A 27163-nucleotide genomic window follows, 5' to 3' on the forward strand; every position below is an offset into this window, starting at 1 on the left:
ATTACAAACGGTTGCGTTAAACGTCTGTAAAAAACGGTTGTAAATTGTCTCTAAAAATAATTTCTGTAGTAGTGTATTAGCATGTTACGAGGATCAACACCGGAATTGTACAAAGGAACCTCATCTTTTTTTTTCACGTCCGAGCGACGAGTGTACACCCAACACCTGATGGTAACCTATAAGATACCTGACTCTAAACCGTCGCATGCACTTCTACAGGTATAACCATGCCAAAGCAAACAATATATTGTGATCACGACCACGATCAACATAATCACCAAATTAGTGAACAGGTATAACCATAGATTAGCGTGTGCACCTGAGACGTACACAACCGATCGAGGAGGGCGCTCCTATACTATACTAGTAATTAGTTGACAGCACAACCGCAATTAGCACCCTATCGTTGTACATCGGGTGTACACCATGTGTACTTTCCAAATTTAGAATATATTGTGTTCTTTCACAAACGAGAATTTGTTCAGTTTACTGAAACTTACTCACAGATCAAATATATTTTTTGGTACACCTCTCGTGTGCAATTTCGGGAGAAGTGAACCGGCTCTCAGATTTATGCAACAAACTTTTGTGTTCTTATCATAGACCCCGTGTTGTACACATATTTATAACAATTAATATAGTTTATTAGTGAACATACATTGAAAAATTGCACAAAAGATAATGTATGCCATGCCCTCCAGCAAGACATGAAATTATTCCTCCAATTCTGGTAAAATAAAAAAGCAACGAGCTTAACTTCTTAATTGGAATACGAAGATTTGTAATTTTTTTTACTATTCCATATTTGTTTATCTCGGATGCATAAAGACCAAAATTATTTCCTGCACACTTCGCAAAAAATTATTTCCTCAACAACAGGAAACAGTATAAACACTAGATTGGGAGATTCATGTATACTCACAAAAAACACAAATCACATAAATATATGTGTACATCAATTCCATATCACATTTCTGTAAACATGTTTTTTTGCTACAAAAAATCACATCCCAAATTAGTACAGTAGATCACATATTTACATTGAACAGATCACAACTACCTCTGCACCACAGTTTTTGTGCCAATTAGATGAACAGCTCGGCTACAAACAAAACATGTACAGATCCACAGCCAAGAACATTGTTTTTTCAACCTAAAAAAAAACAAGTACACCCATACGCCAAGAACCTCGTCCGGGCCGCACGCGCTACTGCTCATAATTGGGCCCGATCCGGAGAATAGAAAGGATGTGCGTTTGTGCCTGAGATCCAAACAAACCCAAACCGAGCTCTCTGATTTTACACCGCCTCCTCTTCCTCTCCATCTCTAGCAAGTGCCGCCTCAATTCTTTTTGCCCCCACAACACCTCCTTGACGCAAGAACTCATTTTTTTTTTCACGAACGAGACCCACACTCCCAGTTTTAGAGGGCTAGGGACGTCTCGCGGGTGAGCAATACCCACCAAGGCAGGGATGCACCACGAAAGGGCAGTGCGCCCGTATACAAACACCGGGGTTCGAACCCACAGCAGCAAGCAAGGCTCCACCGAGCCTTACCGCTGGGCTACGAGCCCGTTTGCAATGCAAGAACCCATATGAGGCATCAATTTCGCTATCCCGTGAGCGAAGGTCCGTCACTACGGGCGTCTTCCTCCTCCGTCCCTAGTCACCGCTGTCGCACCGCCTCGGTCATCCGTTGCCCCATTTACTAGCACTGTCAGGTTCCTTGCAACGTGAGGATGTGGATGCACAACTAAAATGGAGTCTTTGCTGCAGCCACGCGCCGATATGCCCCCCTCCTCCTGTGAAAGGGTAGCAGCGACTTCTTTCGAAAATAAAAACTACAGGGTTATTTTAGTCCTATTTCATGAGCCCTAGAAAGTCAACAGAGCTTCTTGACCAGATGGAATGAGATGGCAATGGTAGTTGTGAACAGCAATTTGCAAAAAGAGTGGCAAAAATGAAACATGTGAAAAGAGAATGGCAGAAGCAAGATATCCGGAATCTAAATCTTATTAGAAAGTTCTTTCTTTCCTTTGTCTGGCTTAACGGCAAAAACAATATTGTCCCTACAATAAAAGTTTTCTGTTATTAGTGATATACCCTAGATGCAAGATCAAGATGATTGTGTGACTTCTGTCTTAACTTTTACTAATATGTTATTATGCCCTTTCAAAAATATTATTTTTCGTATATTGATCAGCAAGTGTGTAGTTTGTTGGAGTCTTCTTATTTATAAGGGTGACATTATTCTAAATGAGCCCTTCTCTAATCAGCAATATGTTGTGACTTTTATAAGGTGTTTTCTTATCACGTCTGATAATGAACCTACATGGTTTACACACATAGTAAGTCTATAAGATGTTTAATTGTTAAGTAAACTGTATTTTGCACCAGGTAAAGTGTTCTTTGTTTCAGTTTACACCAAGGTTAATAAACAATCTCACTTTGCACCCGGGTATGTTAAAGTAAGTTTTATTTCGCACTAGGGTACACTACTATAGAAAACGCTATTAGTACTGATTCATAACTGGCATTGCTGTCGGTTTTTGAATCGGCACTGTGAATTCGGTACTGATAATCGTCGATTATCGCTACCTGTTCATGTCATGAACCGACACTAATAATCGATCCTCAAATTCTATATTTTCAGGGCTGAAAAGAAAACAAAAAAAAGTATTATCGCATACCATGGTGAAATGAAACACGGTGCACCTTACCTAGTGCAAAGTGCAATTTACTCTTATAATAGTTAAAAAAAAATATATTAAGAGGCCTGTCACCCCTTCTGGCTCTCGAGGCTCCTACCCATAGCCGGGAAAAAAGGCTAGCGCAGCCCTCTAGAGATACATACAGATAAAAAAGTACAATTCTGTTCAGGATACATTCGACATTAACACACGTATAAGGATCTTTATTTAGCATTAGTCCTGAACGAAGCTACAAATTCCGCACTAGTTCAAGGTCAAGCTAGTGCGTTGATACATCTCCCATATTATGATCCCTATATATACACTCTAAATAAACTTGCAGCGAAGAACTCTAAATAAATTGGAAATAATAACCATATACCGAAGGGTATGCCTAAAAGAAAACGGCTATGGTTGATGCAACATTGTGATCTTCTCCTTCAATATTTTGATCATCTCTTATAAGAACATGCATAGTATAAATAAAAAGGATAGTGTTATTCCACCAAAATCATGATGGGCCATCTTATCTATTAGAAGTTGATTTCTCGAATCAAACACCGAGCGATCCTGTTTTCTGTTTTTCTTTGCTACTTCCTATTACAAAGCCATGCAAAGCTTTTTCATGCTGTCGAAAACCAATCCTAAAAAGAATACAGGTAAAGGGAACAATAAACCTTTTTATACAGATAGCATTGATCCTAAGTCATAAAATGTTCGTTCAAACAAAACGGTTCAAATTTCTGCCTTGCATTTTGTTTAACTATGTTAGCAGAAGAATGTTCTGTAAAACCAGCACCTGAATTTCATAACAAATAAATCATATAAACATTAAACACAACCACTTCATTTAGGTTTAAATAGGATTTATCAATACAAACCATTTATGTTTTAATTTTCGGGTGGCGTGGAGGCACAGCCATACAATGTTTAAACGATTCAAGCATTTGTGCCTATTTGACCATTCCCCTTTATTGTAAACAACACACGATAGGATCATACTGCTCCTTTGGATGAGACAACAGGACTGTAGATTATGCCCCAGTTCCAAGTTCATGGGTAGATAGGCTTTCTAAGTACTTATCCACAATATCGAAACCGCATAGTTCCTTCACCACTGTCATTGGTGCAGGGACGTCCATCTGAAATGCCAGTGGTGAGCTTCCAGATCTATTGCTGTTTGCAAACTCCTTTCTAGCTGCTCGGATAGCTTCTCTCAATGCACAATGGACGGATGATGCAAGAACCAAGGCAGGTTCACCAGAAGCTGGCAGAAGCAGTAGCTAATTGATATCAGCCAAGTTCATTTCAATCTGAAAAAAAAAACTTACTGAATTGAGGAAATCACAAAAGTGTCTACCTTTTGAAGAAAGCACACGGTTCTTGTGGATTCCAGTGTTCAGCACCTCGGCATTGAACTGCTTTGGGATGGTGTCGACGCTTGGGATCTTGTAGTCCCATGTGCTATTGCTAATCATCAGGCCATCACTGTTCGTGAGGTATTCTTCATATATGAAGAAACCAATTCCCTGTATAAAGGAACCTTCAATCTGCAAGTTAGATGACATAGATCAGATATGGTTCCTTTGTAAGAATCTACTAGAGCTCAATAAGTATGTTGCAAAACCGATGCAAGTATTTAGTTGTATGTGATCATTGCAAAGTAGGATAGTGAACTGAATATATATTTTCAAAACAGATGTCCATGTTTGTTTCAGAAATAATGTAGAACATAGTGGCATATCACGGGAACATAGTGTACAGCATAGTGGAACATAAGGGAACATAGTGTTGCCTGCACTTACTTCAGACCTTCACATGTCTCTGTATCTTTGTCACGTTTCATTCCTTATTTGATTCACAAGCATCTATCCAATCTATTGTGTATTAAGTTGTGTGTATGTGTGACATGATTCACCTTAACACAACCAGTCCAATGCATTATCTCTTAAGTTACCCAAAAAACATTTATCTTTTGCAGTTAATTTACACAAGGTGAGAAGCGCTATTGTGGACATGGCCTAGCCTGGCCAACGCACAGCATCAGCTTTACAGCATACTAAGTCAGTGCCAACCACCCGCACACATGGGTGAAGGATCAGCATGGCGCGCAACAGGCAAGAGAAAACTCTCAACAAGGGAGATGGCCAAATAGCTCAATGTAGATTCTATCAGTTATTGTGAGCATGTTCTGTTCCACACCACCAGCGATCATGCACACCACCCACCGCCGCGCGCTGTCAGCCAATATGGAGTTCCCAGATTCCATAAGCTGGATTTTCCCAGATTCGACAGGAGAGAGGATCCACTTGGTTGGTTAAACCAGTGTGATCAATTCTTCTGTGGCCAACGGACGATTGAGGAAGACAAGGTCTGGCTTGCCTCGTACCACCTAACCGGCATCGCTCAGCATGGTACCTCATGCTGGAACACGACGCGGGTATGCCGAGCTGGGATCGCTTCAAGGAGTTGTCACCTACGGCCCACCACTCCGTAGCAACAAACTCGGCGAACTCACGCGCCTGCAATTCCATGGTACGGTTGATGATTATCAGGAGAAATTCTTGGCTCTTCTTTGCCACGCAGGATAGCTTGGGTCGCTCCAACAAGTTCAGTTGTTCATGGCTGGCCTACCAGAGCATGTTTGTATCGATGTCGAGCTCTACAATCCCCAGGACATTTAGCAAGCCATGAGTCTTGCGTGCGCTTATGAGCATTGGACTCAAGCCACCGACGGCACATCGCAGCAACAGCCGGGGCGACCCGCGCCTCGCCCAGTGGCCGCGTGTCAACACCCAAGCCCACAACCACAACCGCAACACCGACAGCCACGCCAGCCCCACCGCCCCATCTCTTCCGGCGGCTCAGGCCGACAGAGCTCACGGAGAGGCACAAGTAGGGCCTTTGCTATAACTGCGATGAGCAATACGTTCGAGGCCACCGCTACAAATGTTTGTTCTACATTGAAGTATTCGACTACGATGACGATGGTAGTCTGGACGCGATCCCAGAGTTTGACTCCAACACGCCAATGGTGTCTCTTCATGCCCTCAGCGGCATCCGCATGGAAGACACCATGCAGGTCCATGTCACCATCAATGGTCATGAGCTCGTGGCCCACCTCGACACCAGCTCCATGCACAACTTCATCGAGTCAGTGGCCCGGAGCACCCACCTGCCTGTCTCGCCAAGCGCTGGCCTGCAAGTTGTGGTGGCAAATGGGGACCGAGTGGCGTGCGATGGGCTATGCCGGGACATGCACGTGCGCATTGGTCTCGAGGATTTCATGATCAATTGCTAAGCCATTTCCTTGGGGGCGGGGGGCTATGATCTTATCCTCGAGGTACAGTACCTTCGCACGCTCGGGCCAATACTATGGGATTTCGGCGACTTATGCATGGCATTCTGGCGGGGTGACCATCACGTTTTCTGGAAAGGCCTGGGATCCTCTTGTCGTGACATCGAACACATGGCCGTGCGCGCCATGCATGCTGAAGGCGTGCCTATGTTGAACTGACTCTTGAGCGTGTTTGATGGCCTATTCATGGAGCCAACCGGGTTACCACCTGCGCGTTCCCAGGATCACAGGATTCACCTCCTACCGGGGACAGCGCCGGTGTCCGTGCGGCCATACCACTACCCGGTTGCAGAAGGACAAGCCCGAACGACAATGTGACGCCATGCTCGCCCAAGGCATCATCCGCCCCAGCACATTGGCTTTCTCGGCACCAGTACTATTGGTCAAGAAGCAGGACAACTCATGAAAGTTTTGCATTGATTACCGAGCGCTCAACGAGAAGACCGTGAAGGACAAATACCCCATCCCGGTGGTCGACAAAATACTCAATAAATTGCACGGCGCCAAGTACTTCACCCAGCTCGACCATCGCTCCAGCTACCAACAAGTTCGCGTGCACCCAGTCGATGTCGAGAAGTGACGTTTCGAACACATCACGGCCAATTCGAGTTCCTTGTGATACCATTCGGGTTAACCAACGCACCAGCAACATTCATCGTTGCGACCCTTTCTCCATTTATTTGTCCTTGTATTTTTTGATGACATCACGATATATAGTTCATCCTGGTCAGAGCACTTGCAGCATGTCAAGACTAACTTGGAGCTTCTACGGGCGCACTCTCTTTTTCTCAAATGCTCCAAGTGCACGTTCGGCGCCGGCTCGGTCTCCTACATCGACCACATCATCTCGGTGGACAGAGTGTCAATGGACGGCGACAAAGTGCAGGCAGTAGCCTCCTGGCCAACACCGAGCTCAGCTCGGGGATTACAAGGATTCCTAGGTCTCGCCGGGTATTACCGCAAGTTCATACAAGATTTTGGCATCATCACTGCGCCGCTCACCAAATTGCTCAAGGAGGCCTTTCACTGGTCTCCGGAGGTGGACACAGCATTTCAGGCCCTTAAGAACGCTTTTTCCACAGCGCCCGTCCTCTAGCTCCTGACCTTCGACAATGGAGGAAGTAGTGGTGGTAGACCGGTGGGCGGGACTTGGACCCTCGGCGTTCAGGTGCTGTCGCGACGCCCGACAGTGATGTGAGTATGCAAACGATATGAGGCAAGAGACTCTTTTATTGGATCTTGCTTGAACTGATGGAATACATTGCCGTGGTACTTATAACTGGCTGGCTAACCAAAAGATCCTAACAACAAACTAACAATTAACTAATCAAATCTCTAACCTAACCAACTGGAGTCTCTGATGTTTATCCGGCTGCCGCGTAAACCGCAACCGCGTTGCCTTTTGCTACACTGGTATGTTTGCCTGATCATAACATCTCTCATGTCCCCGAGAAACAGCTTGTCCTCGAGCTGATAATTTGGGAAAGACGTCCGAAACGTGTCCACCAGTTCCAACATTGCATCGGCTTCAGCCATGCTACTCCATTGAACCAGGACGTGCCAAATCCCTCGGCGTAGGCTAGCTCGGAGGACTCGATCTAGCATTGGCAGGGCTCGGCCGTTCTCCATGGGTGGTAGAGCTGGCAAGGTTGCTGGAGGCGCACCATGGAACGGCTTGAGCAACCCGATGTGGAACACGTCATGCAGTTGCACACCCTCTGGCAGATGAAAGCGGTAAGCGATAGAACCGACGCGAGCTGCCACTTGGAACAGTCCTACGTAGCGAGGTCCCAATTTGCCAGTAGATCAGACTTCCAGGGACGACGCTTGGCGATGGAGAAGGCGAAGCCATAACCAGTCCCCGACGTTGAATTGCAGCTTGGGGTGGTTCTCGTCGTAGTACTTCTTGGTGTACTGCTGGGCTTGAAGGAGTCGCTCCCGTACGTCCTCCAGGAAGGCATCGCGATCGAGCATCATCTCTTTGGCTATCGCCGTCCGGGCCATGCCGGGGGTGAATGGGATCAGTGCCCGCGGCGAGCGGCCATAGACAACCTGAAAGGGCGTTGTGCAGAGAGTCGAGTGGAACGACGTGTTGTAGCAAAATTCCGCCCATGGCAGCCACTCCAAGAGTGTGGGTGATCGCCGGTGATGCAGCGCAGATACATGGATATGGCTTTGTTCACAGCCTTAGACTGCCCATCGAACTACGGGTGGAATGTTGTGCTCATGTGGAGGCGAACACCCGCTATCTTGAACAGATCGCGCCATAGATTGCTGGTTAAGATGGGGTCTCGATCGCTCACGATGGAGTTGGGAAACCCATGTAGCCGCACAATTCCGTCGAAGAAGGTGCGAGCGACCAAAGACGCCATGTACAAATGGCCTAGTGCAATGAAGTGCGTGTACTTGGAGAACCTATCGACCACGGTGAGGATAACGGACTTGCCATGGGCCTTGGGAAGGCTCTCGATGAAGTCCATCAAGATATCTTCCCAGACTTGAGACGACATGTTGAGAGGTTGGAGAAGGCCAGCGGGGTGGAGAGCTTCTATCTTGTTTTGTTGGCACATTGTACAGGCGCGCACGAAATCATGGACAAGGCCACGGTCATGCGACACATGAAAATCGCGCAACCTGTGCAATGTCTTCTGGATCCCCTCGTGACTGGCTGCGTGCGTTACTTCAAGCAGCACTGGAAGTAGAGGTGATGACGCCGCTAGGAAGAAACAGCGCCCATACAAGATGAGACTGTCCTGCAGGCACCATGGCTCACCACGGTCACCAGCTCGAATCTGGTCTCGGATGGCCACCATGTCCAGGTTGGCATTGACTTCGCATCAGATGTCATTGTAGAGCTTGAACATTGGGCCAGAGACAGCAAGGAGCATGCCCTAGTCCACATCAGGGCATGAGAGGGCGTCAGCTACCGTGTTCAGGCACCCTGGCTGATGTTCAACAGCAAAATTAAAGATGAATAGCTTGCTAATCCACCGGTGTTGTGGTATAGGGGAGAGGCATTGATCCAACATAAACTTCAGGCTGTAGTGGTCACTGCGGATGCTAAAGCGCTTCCCCCACAGGTATGGCCTCCAATGGCGCACCGCTTGCACTAGCCCGATGAGCTCACGCTCATAAGCTGCTAGCTTGCCGTGGCGCACCATGAATGGGCGACTGGAGAAGGCCAGCGGACCTGCTCCTTGGTGCAGCACCGCGCTAAGCCGGTGCCAAAGGCATCATAGTCCACTATGAACAGTATGTGCAGAAGCTTGCAGCGGAAGGGTGGTGGAGACAGCAGGGGCGCTATGCTCGGCCGTGGCGAAAGATGCGACCTCCAAGGAACGTTGCTCCATGGTGGAGATGCGGGAGGACATGTTGGACATCTGCTGCTTCTGCACGTCGGCCATCATCTTAGTCATGGCGTCCATGGCTTGCACCAGTGCGGCCGCCGCAGACCCATCCCCATCTTTGGAGCCCGGCATCTTTGATACCAGATTGGTAGAACAACTGGATGACTACGAAGGGAGTAGTGATGGTAGACCGACGGGCAAGGCTTGGAACCCCGGCGGGTAGGTGCCATGGCAGCGCTCGGCAGCGATGCGAGTATGCGAACGATGTGAGGCAAGAGACTCTTTTATTGGATCTTGCTTAAACTGATGGAATACATTGTTGTGGTACTTATAGCCGGCCAGCTAACCAAAAGATCCTAACAGCAAACTAACAATCTAACTTATTAAATCTCTATCCTAACCGACTGGAGTCTCTGATGTTTATCCGGCTGCCGCGCAAACCTCAATCATGTTGCCTTTTGCTACGCTAGTATGTTTTCCCGACCATAACATCTACCAATATCAAACAAAGAACAAATAATGTGATTCATATTTCTCATGTCCTTAGTTGTGTTGTCCTCATCCTGTCTTTTACTTAAGATATGATATGGTCTATAAATGAAAGAACCATATCCAGTCAGAATCCAGAATTGATTAAAACAGGAAAAGGATCAACAGCAAACCTGGCCTAAGTCCACTGCAGGGTTCATGCTCTTCCCACAGTCATACACAAGATCACCCCTTAGTAAAGTAACTGCTCCTGTAAGAAGATCAATCTCCACCTGCACTTTTCATTAGATTTTGAACAGAAAGAGTATCACCTATAAGACATCCAAAAAATAATTTAACTGCACAGTTGTAAATTAGCCTTTAGAAGGAAAATTTGGTCCACCTCACTTATACCAGCTCCATAATTCACGTACTTATTAGAATATTGGCCAGGTACCCAGTATGCACTTGCAGACAAATTAACATTTTCCTGAGAGGCCTGCTTGGGACATCGTGTTACAAGATTAATTAATATTGTATTATTTCACACAAAAAGATAATAATCTCCATGGAAAAACTAGGTATCCTACACAGCATGAGGAAAAATTAGAGGGGAATAAATCACCTGAGAAATCAAAGTATCCCATGAGACATTTTCTGATTGCAGCTGCAGCCTATCCATGACTGGCTTTAATCTATCAATCAGCATATTGCACGCTTGAAGGGTTGCTGCACAACTAGATTCAGATGTAGTGCTACCAGCAGTAAGTCCGCCTTGTATTAAGTTCAAGGTATCAGCCTGTAGAACACGCACTCTCTCTAAAAGGCCTTCACACCCCTTTGGCCATAACTGTCCCAGAGCAAAAGCTGTCATCTGCTGTACTTTCGTCCACAGTCCTTGCCCAATTTCAATTCCTCCAACCTCAACCACGATGGAGCCATCATTGAGCACGGAAACTCTTCCTGGAGCTGCCCTCGGTTCAACATTGAAAATGAGGGGCACACAAGAGATGCCCCGTTTCCGCCACTTATTGCACTTGTTAAACTGCTTGATGGATTCAGCTCGATCCAGGTAGCTCGAAGTAGACACCAATCTATCAAAAATGGAATGTAATGTGTATGTAGAAGCTTCACCTGCACTATCTGGGTAGAACAACTGAAGACTATCATAGCTGTGAAAATTCTTTTCCCTCACGCTGTTAGCATCAACTGATAGCACCGAAGCAACATGCTCAATGATAGCATCAGCAATTAAAGAGCCTTGCGTATCTCCAGGAGCACGCATTACAGATTTAGATGTATTATTTGTTTTGCAGAGCTTGATGTCAAATGACAGAGCACCCCAGTTGTACTTCTTCACACTTGATATAATAGTGCCTGGTATTATGGGGCTTGCATCTTCCGATATCCCAGCATTAATTAGTAGATCTAGGTGCAAGGCCGTAATTTTCCCATCAGATTTGAATCCAACAGAGTAATTAGCTTTCACTGGGTGCCTACCGCCAACCATAACCATATCGGTGTTGCGATTAAGGTACATCCGTACAGGACGACGTAACTTGTATGCACAAACTGCAGCTGCTGTTGCAACCTACAGAAGCATGTACCATATCAGTGAGAAGCAGCTGCTAATTTACACTAGGCCTTTATGCTTTAATGAGATCGTTATTAGATTGTCAGATATAATTATCATGGATGGAATAATGTCAGTTTGCTACGAACTATCAATAGAACATCTAGTATCCAATGATCTGTTGATCCTATATTCGCATGTTAGTGGTAGACATATATTACAACTAATAATGCAGTTGACAATGCATTTCAGTATAAATCTGTATAAATAGAAAGAAGATAATAATATTTTCAGCTGTACCACAAGTGCAAATTTCGGATGCTCTTTTTCATTTTGAATGTCTAAAGAAATAAGCCATCGAAATGAGGACCAATATAGATTTACAAATGCACACAAGAACATTTTGACACCGCTAGCCCCAATCTAAACATGCATAGACCTCACAAGTGCAAAAGATACAGAAGTACTATAAATTCTCTTTCAGATTAAAACTTTTGAATTATTTAGTTGCAGAAAAAGAACATTTGAATTATTAAACTAATGATCTAGTTTTGCAGATTCTCACATGGAATGATCTGAATGCCTTTCCACCGAAGCCACCTCCAACCCTTCTTGTAATGACACGCACATTGCTGAATGGAATTCCCAGGCACTTAGCTATGACACTTTGTGCAAGCTCAGGGTCCTGCGACGAACTGTAAACTACTAAGGTGTTATCTTCATCTGGAATGGCTAGTGCTGTCTGTGTTTCCATGTAGAAGTAGTACTCAGAGGCAAGTTTTACCTGCAGTCATCGACATCACATGAGATGAGGTATGCTCTTTTGGCCTCACTGAAAAGAAAAGTAGGATTGGTTGGAAAGGTACAATGATAGGTCTTATTATATGATTTAGAGAAAATTTCATTGCTTCAATTTTGAACTTCCATATTTGTTACTCCCTCCGTATGTGACGCTTTAATAATCCATGCGACGAAACATTCCAAATTTTGAACATCTATATGTTTAAAATTGAAAATGTTGGATCTATACATAAAATACATCACTAGATTTGTCTATAAAAATACTTAAGAATAAACATTTTTCTATAAATTCTAGTGTAAAATTATAAAAAGTAATGGCCTAAGCTGCATAAAACATTTTAACTGGAACGCAGTAGGTACACCACAAAAGTTAGTTATTGATTTAAACTACTATAAAAATAGTGATACGGAAATATTTAAAGAAGTGTGGTGCACAAAATGGAATTAAAAGGAGAATTAAGTAGTTTATTTTCTGTTCACTGGTTTAACTTAACTTTTGAACTCTCAAATGTGGTATTTTTGTTCCTATATTGATATAATGCAATAGTATGTATGCTATAGTTTAAAATAAACTCTACACCGGATCAAAATTTAAAATTCTGGATAGACTAGTAGAAGTGCATCCTGCAATTTTCATTCATTTTCTAAGGATGCAAGTGAAACAAAATTATTAAAAGGTCTGGAGGGTTGTTGAACTTACTTCAGCTGATGGGATCTTGTGATCAGCTTCTGCCATGCCCTTGGGAACATCACCAACTTCTTTTGGATACAAATCCGGGGGAACTTTGAAGTAGCTATTGTTTTCCACTGCTTGTTCCACAGTTAAGATTGGTGGGCTCAAATCTTTAGTGTCATATTCAATAACAGCCTGCTTTGCTGCCATGTCAGCATATCTCTGTGTTTCTGCAATCTGAGGTAAAAGGCAATGTTTTAGCTATATTGAGTATGGTAACTGCCAGTAATATTCATAAATCTCATCTATTATAGAGTGTTTTAAGTCAGCAGTAATCCCTGGGAGTGGGTACTACAAAGATGAAAAGGTGAGTACCACAACTGCAAGAGCTTGTCCGGCAAACTGGGCAATTGGATCGCCAAATAGTGGTTCATCCCCAAACATGAAGGTTGATCCAATGTTTTGTCCTCCACTTGGAATATCCTTTGCAGAAACAACAGCAATGATCTTCTCTGATGCTAAAGAAGACTTGAATTTAATACTCTTGACATAAGCAAAAGGTTGTGTGCTGTAAATAAATTCTCCATAGAGGCAATTCTTTGGAGCAGGAATATCATCCACATATACTGCCTCCCCTGTATTAAACAATAAAAAGTTCAAATCTAGCCCTGCAAGTAGGAAATTTTGGGAAATATCTTCACCGCTGCATGAAAAATTCTGATGACGTAAGCACATACCAGAAGCTTGAATTTCAACACCATACTTCTTAATTGGCTCGCCAACTGGTTTATATTCATCACTGGAAATTGTTTCTCGACGTGATGATAACGGCAGGTTACAGACATCATCTGTATCTGCCGAATTAGCAGAACTCATGGTCAGAGTTTTTCCAGGCTCTGTAATGCCTTTAGAAAGTGGAGACAGGAAACTGAAGAGAAAACCAACAGCCGCACTAACCCTATATTCAGGATGTGATGTTCCCTCCATTGGTACAATTGTCTCTCTGAGTAACTGAATTGCTCCAAGTACAATAGATGCAGTGAGTGATTTACCAGTTAGGAATTTCTCCACCTTCCTTGTTCTAATAGCATGTTCTGTTCCGTATGCACCAAAAGCCAAGTGCAGATTACTCAATACAAGAGTATCTGACAGTTCATCCAATGAAACATGTCCCAAGAAAGCAGAATTTACATATGAAACAGCATTGCCAAGAGGACGAGGTGCTGCTCGGTATGTTTCAAAGACCAAATTTGTTTCTGTCTGAGAATCTGAAACCCAATGTGGAATAAATATGTTCAGGAGTAAAGTGGTGGTATCCAAAGGAGGCTGCTGTAGGAACTGTTCCAATGTAATATGTCTTCGTTCTGCAACAACCTGAAGACAAACAGTTGAACCAGCACCGAGAAGTATGGTTGCAATGTCTGAGGGAAATGGGTATTTCTGTGCCAAAATTAAGTTTCCTCCAAGGCTAGCTGTGTTACGGACAAATGGTGTAGCAACTTTGCTCATGTGCTCAGCAAGTTTTCTGAAAACCACACTCCCATTTGGAGAGTATATGGATTCACATCCTTGCTGAAGTATCTCGATGGTCCTAGAAACTGTTGTAGCCGCTCCAATTTCAATTCCCGCTTCTCGTCTTACAATATTTGAAAGTTCTGGAATGCCCCCAATGTCAATATACTTATTATAGAGGTCTTGATCCTTGTATACACCAGTACTAGTGTTCCCAACAACCACTTTGGTGGACTCACCAAATAAACCAGAATTTATTAACTCATAATATTGTTTGATACTTCTCGGATGATACCAGCCCTCCCTGGAGACTGCAATACAAGCATCATTCGGATGATTAAGTGAAGATTTGATCTCAGATTTTAGAAAGTCCGGGAAAGTGCAGATTCCACCACCAAGAGTGTAACTAGGCAATTTACTAACGTCTGGGTTCCTATCACTTCTCTTCCAGAATATATTAAGGCCCAAATCCTCCAAATCAACATCTGATGCAAAACTTTTGCAGGCATCAACAATTGGACGGTAACCAGTGCATCTACACAAGTTGCCAGAGAAAGCCTTTTCTGCTTCTGATACTGTTAGTTTTGAGAAGCCATTTAGTGGTTCAGGCCTCTTGGATTTGTCAGCATTGATAAGGGAAGAGAAAATAGACATGCACATGCCAGGAGTGCAAAAGCCACACTGAGAGGCATGAAATCCAGACATCCTTTTCTGAACAGCATGAAAACCATCTTGTGTATTCCCCAGACCCTCAGTAGTGATAACTGAACAGAAATTTATACTGTAAAGAAGTGTTAGGCATGAACTTGCTGAAAATTCAGTAACTTCATCTGCTGCGGGGTTATACTTTGCTATAAGGACTACACAGGCCCCACACCCGCCTGCAATGAATTAGTGACAACATGTTATATTCTATCAATCATCATACATGTGCACGAATAGGCTGAACTGAAACATTATAACCTTAACTGAACTAAAATAATCAAATTTATTAAAATTTTCTTTATTCCAATTTGATACGGATTTTTATTTCAAAACCTTAATTAAACAAAAGAACCAAGATAACTACATAAAAGGTTTGACATATATGTCAAATTAATTCAATTCACAAAATAACCAGATGTAAAATGCTATGAGTAGTTATTCAATTCTCCACTTTTTATTTAAAAAACAAACTAGCTGCTAGATACAGATCACCTTACTTGAAAAGTCAAGAGCAATATGACTATACACATGCAAGTACCTGTATGCCCATACACGAGCTGCAGGTTGTATGAACATTATCTTGAGCATAACGTGGAAACTGAATCTGAAGAGTATGTAATAATCATGTTTATGTTCAAAACAGAGATTCTGTAACATGCTTTGAACATTATATTTTAGATGGGCCAAGGCAGTGCCGTTCAACTAAATAATTTTCTATCCGGTGCAGTATCGAAGGACTTGCCCTACATCTTTCTAAATCCCCACCAAAACAATCTCGCGTTGGGCAGGCAATTCACTATCTAGATTCAACTCCTACAATGCTGACATGTTAGTAGTTTCCGTTACATAAATTCCTACAGAAATCGAGAAATATAGAGCTCACTTGATCGGAAAGTCGTACTACAGTAGGTATTACGGTCTTACGGAACATTATTTTGTTACCTTGTCACTGGTGGATGCAACGGGAAGCGCAAGCAAAGGGCCGCCCCCAAAGGATGAACGCACTGACGGAGCTCGGTGCTGGTGGCATCTCTGCCGCCAGTTCCGTCTGTCCCAGAGTTGCGTCTTGGCGGAGCGGACGACACCGATGTGCCTGCCGAGCACGGGGAGCGGCGAAGAGTCCCATGCCGCCGTGCGAGGCAAGGCATAGGAATGGTGGCGGCGAAGGTCGCCGGAGAGCTACGTAGGATGTCGCCGATGGCGGGCTCGAAAGGGCAACGGCACCGGGCGACGGGGCCACAGCAAAAAGGTGGTCGGAAGCTGTTCGACGAAACGCCTCAACGGCGGTACGGGGTTCTGTTTCTGTTTGGTGGTGGTAGATTCATGCGCAATTTTAGGGATGAAACCGAAATTTGGGGTCACACAACTAAAATATGGTTTTTTTTTATAGAACACAATTTTTTAATATATATTGTCAGATACTATTAAAATTTAGTTATTTGTCGAAACACACTTTAATCATTAAAATACTAAATTCTATGATTTTGGTAAGAGAAATTTTTGCAAATGACGTTGGATGCCCCCAGCTTACCACGTGCCCCCTCTCTTTCCCCATTGCCATCTCTCCACCTCCGCTCTGTCTGAGAGTTGCTGCCGCCCTGCCTAAGAGACATCGCCGCCCGGAGCGTGAGTCGCCGACGCCCTTCGCAACATGCGCTACCGCCCACCCTAGAGGCTACAGCCCGCCCAGCCTCCCGCCGCCCTATGGTTAGGTTGTGGTCCGGTGGCCGAGCCTTGTGTCGCGCCAAGGTGGTGCCGCCGCCCGGTAGCTAATCTTTGTTGTGCGTGTTCCTGCAGCTGCTGCCAAGCGCGTCCGTCCAAAGGCTTGCATCACGTCGTTCCTGACACCGCCTTGTGTCACGTTACTGTCTAGCCGGGCTATGTTCCAGCTGCCGCCTATGCTGACTCCCTCTGCACGCTCAAGGCGCTCGCCCACGTCCTCTCCGCCAACTGAGCTCGCCACCGTCTTCTAAGACTCTTCCGTTGTCAACCTACTGCTAAGGAGATCATCAAGAGCCCTTGAAGCCTTGGTCACCATTTATTTTCCCTCTCACCACTAGAAGTTGCCACACCATGGCCTTTCTTTTCCACCTCCAGCCAAAGGACCGCGTGCGCCGCCGCCAAATTGGTCCTGCACGGTGAGCCATCATCCAATCCTTCTCTCCCACATCCTTCTCACCCCTTAGTTTATCCCCTTGACCCTACATCTTCCTGGATCTGCAACCCACCGAGTCACGCTGGCTATTTCTCCGTACGCCAACCTCCATGGCTGCCGTGAGCCGCCTCACCATTGACCGGCCGCTCTGAGCCATCCCCGACCGAACTAAGGCCGCGAAGAGCCTCCCCACGCTCCATGGATGTCAATGCCCACGACTATTTGGCTCGAGCTCGACGACAGCCGGCCCTCCGTCATGCGACCTCCCTACGTTGTGCCACCTCACCATCGTCATCCGTGCTCTAGTAGGGCCTATCGGCCGAATACCCCCCTGGCTAAGTTCGCCTTCGTGTGCTCAACGCGCTGCTACCCTCCTTTGGCCGAGCTATGGCTCAGCTCCCCATCAATCCAAGGTCGTCGTGAGCTGTGCCATCGACCGTCCACTCTAAGCCATCCCCGACTGAGTCGTGGCCACGAAGAGCCTCTCCACGCTCCATGGATGCTAATGCCCGCGGCCGTTTGGCTCGAGCTTGGCGATGATCGGCCCTCCGCCATGCGAAAAGAACATTTGGAGGGGATGAGGAAAGGAGAAGAGAAAAGGAGTAGGAGGTAGAAGATAAATCTGACATACGCGCCTAAGGGCAAAAATAACATTTGATCCTGTTTCAAAGTGGATATTAATATATTTAATGCCCGTGATGTCTTCTGGTAAATACCCATATTTCTAGAGTGTCTACATATATATATATTCATCTCACCAGGACATGGTAAATACTCATCTCACCAAGACATGGTCGGGGCTGAGACGAAGGACGTGGGTGCATGATACCTACGTGAATAGTCCGTTGAAATAGGGTCCAGATGTAGCCTTATTTTGTAGTTTTATTCCTTTTGTTGCGTGAAAAAATAGCCAACATGCTTGTATACAGAAAATCGTGTTGGTTAAGAGTCCAATTGTAGCAAGTCTCAACTACGCAATCTTCTACCGGCTGCCGCCACAAAGAATACAAGTAATTAGGATTTTTCCTATTCTTCTCTTCTGCATCACAACACGTAGTCTACTTCGTCGATGTGCACCGGCGGTCGAGAGAGCAGGTCTTCAGAACTTATCGTCCTTGTGGTCCTACATTAGGAGAGGACAAATGAGGTTTTTGGAAGCGATTACGCGTAATTGCTCGTGATATGCTTTCTTATCGCCATCAACTGCTTGCACAATTTGCTTCCTGCTCGTCGTTGCCATCAGCATTGTTATCACGGGGGCTTCGACATCTCTCGCTGTCGATCGGTATGTTTGCTATATTTGATCTTCTTTTAATCATCCTGAGCAGTACTCTATCGTTAATGTTTTAGAGTATATTAGATATGTATAGTTCTGTTACATACGTGTCTAGGTTATACTTTTGTTTCATAATAATGATGGTATATCAGTTCTTTTTTATGATTTATCCAGGAATTAAATTAATTATAAAAGTATGTATTTATCCAACAATCTAGAAATCTTATTGTATACACTTTGATTTAATAATGGCTAGTTTTGCTAAGGCATTGTGGCTGGACAAGTTTACTGGTGTGCACTTTATAAGATGATAGGTCAAATCGACTTATGTGGCTTATGGCTATGAATGTCTATTGGATTGTCTGATAAACCTAAAGGAACTCATACCTCCGGAAGGGGAGAAGTTCGATGATGACAACATACTCTTTGTAGGATGCATTCTTAGTGTTCTTACTGATCATATCTATGATGTGTATATGCACATAAGGATGCAAAAGGAGTTATGAGATACACTAAATACTAAATTCAGTGTGTTAGATACATGCAGTGAATTGTATATCATAGAGCAGTATCACAACTACAAGATGGTTGATAATCGGTTTATAATTGAGTAGGCTTACAAATATAGTGCATTGTAAGAGAACTTGAACTCCTTAAGTATCAGCTACCCGACGAGTTTGTAGTTGGAGGCATTATTGCAAAACTACCTCCTTCATAGATGAATTTTGCTACTACTCTAAAACACAAGAGTCAAAAAGTTACTGTTGTCCAACAAGCAATTCAGTCGTAGCTTTTTTGTTGCATCCTAAAGGCTAAGTGATAGGTATTTAGTAAGTGTTTATAGGATTCCAGCTCTAGCCTACAACAAGCAACTGGGCGAATAGACAATGGGAGGTTGGGCTACGAAGGTGGAAGCCTGGGAGGCATGTTGCCTGTTGGCCTGTGGGTCATGCCCGAGTTCAGATGGACCATAGGAATTCCAAGCGGTACTTCTTGACCTAAAACGAAAGAACTTGAAAACTATCGGAAAAAGCCAAAATCATTTCTACAAGGTTTTCATGTTTCATTTTGTTTTTTTGGATATATTGTTTACAGGTGCTATTATAAAAAAAGTGTTTGAAACTGATCTCCAAAATACCTATAATTACCATTTTTTTCATCCCTATATATACATATATGTATGCATCAATGCATGTAGAAATACTAGAAATAGGAAATTTAGAAAATTGAATAGAAAAGAAGAAATCAACTCGGGCCAAACCCTTATTCCTAGCACGTGGTTGTAGCCTTTTTGAGATTGTTAATAAAGAGGATAATTTTAATGACTAAAGCAAGATATAAGATTGTTGACAAAAAGAGAAGCATGATGCAAGAGCACGTATGGAAAGGATTACAAGTGATATCAAGCTAAAAAGCACACAAAGCAAGAAGCTCTTGCATGAGTTGATCAAGAGAAATAGTGGTAGTGGAGAAATGAAGAGAATTATCTTTATGGCAGTCATAACAAAAGAGGGACAAAGTTAAGATAATAATAATGTATGACAAAGATGGGATCTTTCCCTTACAATTGGTATCGTTGGTTGTTCTTACCATACATTCAAGAAATTGGGCACTTTACAATTGTTGTTATTTATTATTTATGCACTTTACAATTGATATCATTTATTATTTATCACTTACTTTAGTTGTGTTGTCATTAACCATCAAAAGGGGGGAGATTGTAGGAAACATGATCCTTTTATGACATGTATATGATTTTGGTGAGTAATGACAACAGTCAATAGGACTAACATGTTTGTCAAGTATATGATTTAGTAGGTCTCATTGATACAGCACATGAAGAAGCCACCCCAATGGGATAAAGATTGGATTGAGTTGAATAAGTCTTAGGAAAATTGTACACACTGGATGGTCCGATGCAGAGGCGTTGGTACACACCGGAACATTATTCCCTTTTATTTTGTACATGCCGAATGGTCCGAAGGTATGGAGGTTATACACGCCAAAGTATTATCAAAAGAAGGTTCAAAGGCTATAAATATCAGATGGTCCGGTGATGAAGAGTTAGCTACATCGAAGCATTTTTCAGAAGAGGTTGCAACTGTTGAAGATTGAAGATCAACACACCGGATATTTCAATGCTTACACCGGATGCTTACCTTAGAGTAATGGTCGTACATGCTAGATGTTCTGGCACATTGAAGATCTACACACTAACAAATGCACAATGAAAAGGAATTGGCTCAGTTGGCTCAAGTCTACACACCGGATAGTCTAGTGATGGAGTTCAAGGTAACATCAGAATATCCAATATTCACAATAAGATTGAGTGGGGTCCAACAGCTAGTTATTGCTTCTATACATGCCAGATGTCCTGGTACCTGAACTACTGTTAACGCCAGAACATCTTGCGTTCATAGTCTTTTTGAGCCATTGGAGTAATGACTAGTTCATGGGGTTAAAGCTATATATATATACCCACTCGGTCATTTGAGTGTGCTGAAATCCTGGGAAGCTCATATACACTTAAGAAGAAATCCAAGCTACAAAAATGCTAAAAGTGATCATCCTAGAAAATTAGTAAAAGATTAGAGAGTAATTAGTGCTATTAGGCTTAGAGAGAGTTGCTGCTAGGTATTGCTGCCTAGAGAGAGGACCAAAGAGTGATCCTACCTTATACCAAGTGATACGTTGACACTTTAGGATCTTGGTGACTTGCTAGTATCGTGAGCATTGGTGGCTCAAGCTTGTCGACCATTCAGCTTCATGTGGAGCAACAACAAGAAACTTATATGGGGATGTGGAGATCCTTACCTTGGTGGCTCAAACTCTGAAGTGAAGACGGCGATAAGTGACCAGAAGAAAAGCTTGTGGTGAGTCTTATCTTTGTGGTTTGGTGGTTTAACCTACTTGAAGCCTAGGTGGCTCAAGGATCGTAACTGGATGCCGTCTGAGGGCAATAGTCTAGATTGCTACTCCAACGTGTACTAAGAGGGTGCAGTGGTGGGGGCAGGACATTTTCTTGCACCTCCACGCTCCCTCCGTTGCATACACGCGCCTCAACAAGATAGACTCGCCACTCATCTCCTTCCGCGACGCCCGCCTCCCCTCCTAGGTCGTATCCTTCTCCGCGCCGTCGCCCTCTCACAAATTCACGCGCTTCGTCACCTCCGCCAGCGCCGAGCCCAAGGTGCCATCTTTACCACCTCATGATTTCCTTTTTTAACCTACAAATGGAGTGGCTACTGGGCCTGTGGGTTGCGGAGAGCTCTCACCTCACAGAGTGGTGTAAAGTTTGCAGCTCTTTTCATTTTGCGGGGGGAGATTTTTGTTTTAGAAGCTGAATTGCAATCTTGGCCATGTAGGTAGTTGTGGACATCTATCTGCCCTAAATGTAAAAGTTCAATTTAATTTGATAGGCATATGAAATTGAAGTCACGTACTACAATTCCTGGTAAACAAAACTGTAAATCGAGCTTCATCATCAGTGACATATGTTTCTCTTTCTTTGTGATAAAAGTGATTCCTTGTCCAGACACTCGGAGCCCATTTGACACTAGTACCTTCAGGGGGCCCTATATTTGTACCTCCATATTAGTCATAGTAGTGTGAGGAAGTAAATGTGCCGTCGTATGTTTTGATGATTGCCTTGCCCAGACGAGGAGCATGACAAAGTTTTCTTTATTTAGGAGAGAAAGGATTTAGGTACAAGGGATCTAGTTTCCACCATGTCATGATTCAAGGAGGAGACTTTGGCAAGGGCAATGTACGTTTTTACCTACTCTCACTTAACTCTGGTGCCCTGCATTTGCATATTTATACCATCTTACAGGTTGAATGAAGAGAAATTAAAGAATATCGCATGCTACTGAGCCAATATGTTTTCTCAAAAGACTTAATGATTTTACGTATCTTTCTCTAGAAATGTTTGGGCATATTGAGTTGGATTGGATTTACAACAGTTTGGAGTACTTTATGCTGGGCATTTAGGTTGTCAATGAGAAAGAGGAGTTGTCCTACACACAAGTTTTTAGATGGTTTTAGTAGCTTTGTGCTATACATCAACCTTTGCCATGCTGCCAAACTCTTGTTATTGTAAATTATGCCCCTGATCTAATTGTCTTGCTACATACATGTGTTTATATCCTTGTCTTGTTTGCGATTAATGGCTGAAATTAGAAGTGGTTGACATCGCGCTCTCCTTTCCATATGGCTGCACACATTTTTATCATAAAAGCTATTTGTTGTCCACTCATTGTTGTTTCATGCACCAAGCACTTGACGGTATTTTTGCTAGCATGAAAACAAGGATCTGAAAATCAGTACATGTGTTCTTTTGATCATCCAAGCTGATAGCGATTACAAAGTCCCAACTGTTTAACTATATATGCCGCATAAGTGGCAATAATATAATAAAGATAGGACCACCCATTCCTTGTGTAAGGTCTAGTTGTTCTGTTTTTAGAACACTCAAAAAAGCTATGTTTTTGTGTTTGAACGCTTTCAGATAACATAATATTAAGATGCAGATTTAGCATGTGATTGAATAGAAATGATGTTTGCAGGGTACTTGAGGGAAAAGCATATATGGCCGCACTTTTAAAGTTGAAAACTTCAAGTGTATGCTTTACATGTGAACTCCTCCAATCATTCGCTGAGTTCACGAGAAAAAAATGGATTGCTGCTTCTGCGAGTACACATGAAACATTGAGGTTATGGATTTTTTCTACCACTGGCGATTTTTATTCTCCTCTCTATGACGCCAGATCTGTCACAGCAATACGCCTTGGAGGCCGCCCTTGGCTTGTAATCTCAGCAGCACGCCACCCATGGGGGAATCTGAGGAGATCAGAGGAGCAGGGAGGTAACAGCACTAGCACCGTCGACTTTAAGCGGAGGCGCTGGGGTGTTGGAGGCGACTGAAGGAAATATGGGACAGAGGGCAACATGCCTAGGCAGCTGACCATTTCCTATTCCCCTCCTTGCATTCTCCGTTTATGGAGGAGCAGGACAACGACTATGGCAGCCATCTATGCATGGCAAGGAGATCTATTTGAAGCTCATCTATTCATGCCCTTCTTTTGATGATTAATTTGGCTTCAACTGTGATGTATGTCAATTGTTTGTGATGTTTTCTGTACAAAGGTTGGATGACCAATTGTTTGTAATGCATATTATTAGCATGTCTTCATTGCAAAGTTCGATTGATTTTAGCAATCCAATTATTCCTGGGATATAGACATGATGTAATAGATATAGACAAGAACACTGGAAATGATGAATTAACCAACATTAACTTGTGTTTTTAGTTGAGATTGAGTCTTTAAAATATAAGTGTGATGATGAGAACATGGAAGACTCAGATTGCTGATGCAACATGCTTTAAATCAAGAAGAACATGTTTGATGCTAATTTTAAATCGCATAAGTAGCATATGTGGTTTTGATGTAGGTTTGGTTCTGTTGACTTTCATGCTTTTGCTACATCTACTACATATGATAGAGAAGGAAGAGAGAGAAAACATCAAGAGAAAAAATGCTGTTGTCACATTTTGTAGCTTCCACTATGCATAGGATTAATTATAATGTCAATCGTACATCTAGCGCTACGTGAAGTAGTAATTATTGAAAGCCATATCTATAGCTAAACAACTGAAAATTTGAGATATATAAATTAAATACCATAGTTTTAAGGGTTATTTAGATGTTTTCAAAATATTATTATACATTTAGTATATACTTCTGGCTCGGGAACTACTCGATCTTGTTGTGATGATAAAGAGCGAGGGTACAACTCCACTTACCAGATTTAGATAATAGTGTCTATGATTTACACATACTCAAGTGCTTTTAGATGTATTATTTTGCACACGTGTGACACACACTCGCGAATATGCGAGTGCGGGGTGTATTTGGTGGTGTCTGTGTACGCATAAAAAGAAAATGAAGTAGTATTGTCTGTGTTCCTTTAGTCTATTCTTTATCAACGATTCGTTTTGGAACTTTGGGACCATGTGCATAATGTATGTTGGTGCCAAAGAATGTTAGGAGACAAATCTCCATTCATAGTTTACACTGATCATGCAGTGGACGTATACAAAGAATGTTAGGAGACAAATCTCCATTCATAGTTTACACTGATCATGCAGTGGACGTATATATCTGATCAGAGTTATATTGCGCTAAAAAAAGTTAAATTGCACTCACAGATCGATCAGATCAGTATGCGCAAAAAAAATAATGATGCAACCAATGAAATACATGCTGACCACTGACAGTCAGATAACCGTATGTAACACTTAAAAAAAATAGTTTTCAAAAGCGAGAGGTAACCCATTTATAAAAGCGATTGGTCATCTGTCTCTGATCAAAGACCTATATAAATGAATGATTTTAATATGCACAAAAGAGACCGTCTGTATAAACCGATTACTAGATACGGTTCCTTAAGCAAACTACCTGTAAAAATTGATTTCTACATATGATTCTTTAAGCAGACTGTCTATAAAAACTGATTACTAAGTGCAGTTACTTAAGCGGGCTATCTATGGAAACTGATTTCTATAGATGGTTACTTAAACGGATCGCTTGTGGTTATCGGTCCCGAATCGATATTTTTTGCTTGAAAAAAGAAAAAAAATCACAAGCACATGATTTTTTAGAATCGTCGAGGGCTGAGAATCCAGGCCAGAACTTGCTCCCTTGCTATTGTTGAGAATTGAACCCGGAACCTGCCTCTTTGCATGAAGCTACCTTACCATCACCCCATAAAGTGTTTGTGGATGGCAATGGGATATATTTTCGTTTTGTTTCTTATTTATTAAAATTTAGATGATCATTTAGACATGTAAATAACTTCAAAAATGAAAAACTTTATACTTAAAAAAATGTAGATCTTATCAAGGGTTACAATTTTTATATAAGTTTGTTCTCATCCGAATTCATTTAAAAAAGTTATGAATTTTTTAAGATAAATTGTTATTCAATATTAGAGTCGGTTCATATAAGGAACCGTCCGTGATAATAGATGATAGGTTACTTAAAAAATTCATAATTTTTTCATAAGAAGTTGGATATGGAAAAATTTTATATGAAAATTATAGCCTCGACAAGATTTACAATGTTGTAGTTGAAAACTTTTTCATATAAAGTCATTTAGATATTCAAATAATTGTTTGAAGTTTTAGATATAAGAGATAAAAATAATGCATATGTTGTTGTTATCACTAGTACTTCTATAAACTAAGTTTCAAATCCTCCTTACCCTTTGAACTCAAAGTCTTTTAAGGAATCAAACCTTCTTAGAGTCATTTATATTATCCTGAAATCCTTAGACATTCAAATGGTTGGTCTCTTCAATATCTTATATTTCAACCTTATAGACCATTACCTTATTATTTTTCTTCTTCTTTAAAAGGTAGTGGAGGTCTTTCATCTTCTTCTGATTATTCTTACTAGAGATATTGGACTTGATAGTTTTTTTTTCTCCTATTTATTCTTGAGTTGCTTGTATTAATAGACTTGTGGTAACAATAATATATACACTCCATTTGACTCTTATGTCTGAAAGTTCAAACAATTGTTTAGACATTTAAATGATTTTAAATAAAAAAATTTAACTAAAAAGTTGTAGATCTCATCAAGAGCTCTAATTTTCATATAAGATTTGTTCTCATATGACTTTATATTAAAAAATTATGAATTTTTTAAAATAAGCTATCATCTATTACCGAAACCGTCTCTAGAAATAGGATCCCATTATCGAGCATGTAAAAATAACCTTTTACACTATTAATTTCTTATGTGAACTGCCTTTAATAATTATCACATTATCAAAGACGGTTCATATAAAGAACTGCTTCTAGAAATAACCTTTTACACAGATAATTCCTTATATAAACCATCTATGGTATTACCATAGGTGATTCACACGAGTAACCGCATTTGAAAATGGTCTTATGCACAGATAGTTTCTCGTATCGTTTGTCTATAGAAATCGCATATTATCAGAGACGATTCACATAATAAACCTCTTTTGAAAATAATCTTTACACAAATAACTTCTTATATTACCCGTCCCTATAAATTATTCAAATAGTTTAATGTAAATTATTCAAAGATCATCGTATGAGTGGTCTCTTAAAAGACATCCTGATGTCTCGAAAAATAAATTTTTATAGTGTAAGACTGCCACGGAAGCGGATGTATAAGATGCAATCGTGCGAGAAATTGACTGATACACGCATTAGGATTGGAAGCTAGAACAGCAAGCTGCATGCACAGGCACGCAGTACGTACGTACCTTCGCCGCAGCCGAGCTTGGGTCCCTTGAACGGCGTCCGGGTGCGGATGAACTCCAGCAGCGGCATCGACGGGTCCACGTCGCCAGCGGCCACCTCGTACCGCAGCCCGTTCAAGGCGAACACCAGCCTATCGACCACCGGCTTCCCCGCCACCGTCTCCATGGACGATGACCGCCTTTCTCTCTCCCTTGTCTCTCTCTCAGATTGCAGCGATCGTGCGATCAGCAGCTAGGCGAGTAAAGCTGTGCATGTTAGGTGCTGTGGTCGTTGAGGAGGGGGTCGTTGTTAAATGCTGTTTGGTTGC

At 42.5% G+C, this 27163-nt stretch overlaps 1 protein-coding gene across 2 annotated transcripts; it reads right to left on the reverse strand.

Annotated features, from left to right (window-relative positions):
* Window positions 1-3514: 3514 nt before the first annotated feature.
* On the reverse strand, window positions 3515-27163 carry LOC133890932 (putative aldehyde oxidase-like protein). 2 transcript variants are annotated; one of them, XM_062331573.1, is made up of 10 exons: window positions 26859-27163; window positions 13647-15302; window positions 13285-13544; window positions 12937-13146; window positions 12001-12219; window positions 10488-11453; window positions 10266-10361; window positions 10057-10155; window positions 4050-4239; window positions 3515-3956 (listed from the first exon to the last, which is right to left on the reverse strand). In XM_062331573.1, the coding sequence occupies exons 1-10, from the start codon at window positions 27019-27021 to the stop codon at window positions 3724-3726; spliced, it is 4092 nt and encodes a 1363-aa protein (XP_062187557.1). In that variant the 5' UTR covers window positions 27022-27163; the 3' UTR covers window positions 3515-3723. The 2 variants fall into 2 exon arrangements, with proteins under 2 accessions (XP_062187557.1, XP_062187558.1); XM_062331574.1 differs by lacking the exon at window positions 26859-27163 and adding an exon at window positions 16069-16446.

The sequence above is a fragment of the Phragmites australis genome, chromosome 14, assembly GCF_958298935.1.
Source record: "Phragmites australis chromosome 14, lpPhrAust1.1, whole genome shotgun sequence".
Lineage (NCBI taxonomy): Eukaryota > Viridiplantae > Streptophyta > Magnoliopsida > Poales > Poaceae > Phragmites > Phragmites australis.

Bases quoted from the DNA above. Each gene is read 5' to 3' on its own strand.
- LOC133890932 (XM_062331573.1), bottom strand. From the start codon at position 27,021: ATGGAGACGGTGGCGGGGAAGCCGGTGGTCGATAGGCTGGTGTTCGCC. The intron at 12,220-12,936 runs GTAAGTTCAACA...CGATGACTGCAG, and splicing joins ACAAGATCCCATCAGCTGAA to GTAAAACTTGCCTCTGAGTA. The intron at 11,454-12,000 runs GTGAGAATCTGC...ATGCTTCTGTAG, and splicing joins AGGCATTCAGATCATTCCAT to GTTGCAACAGCAGCTGCAGT.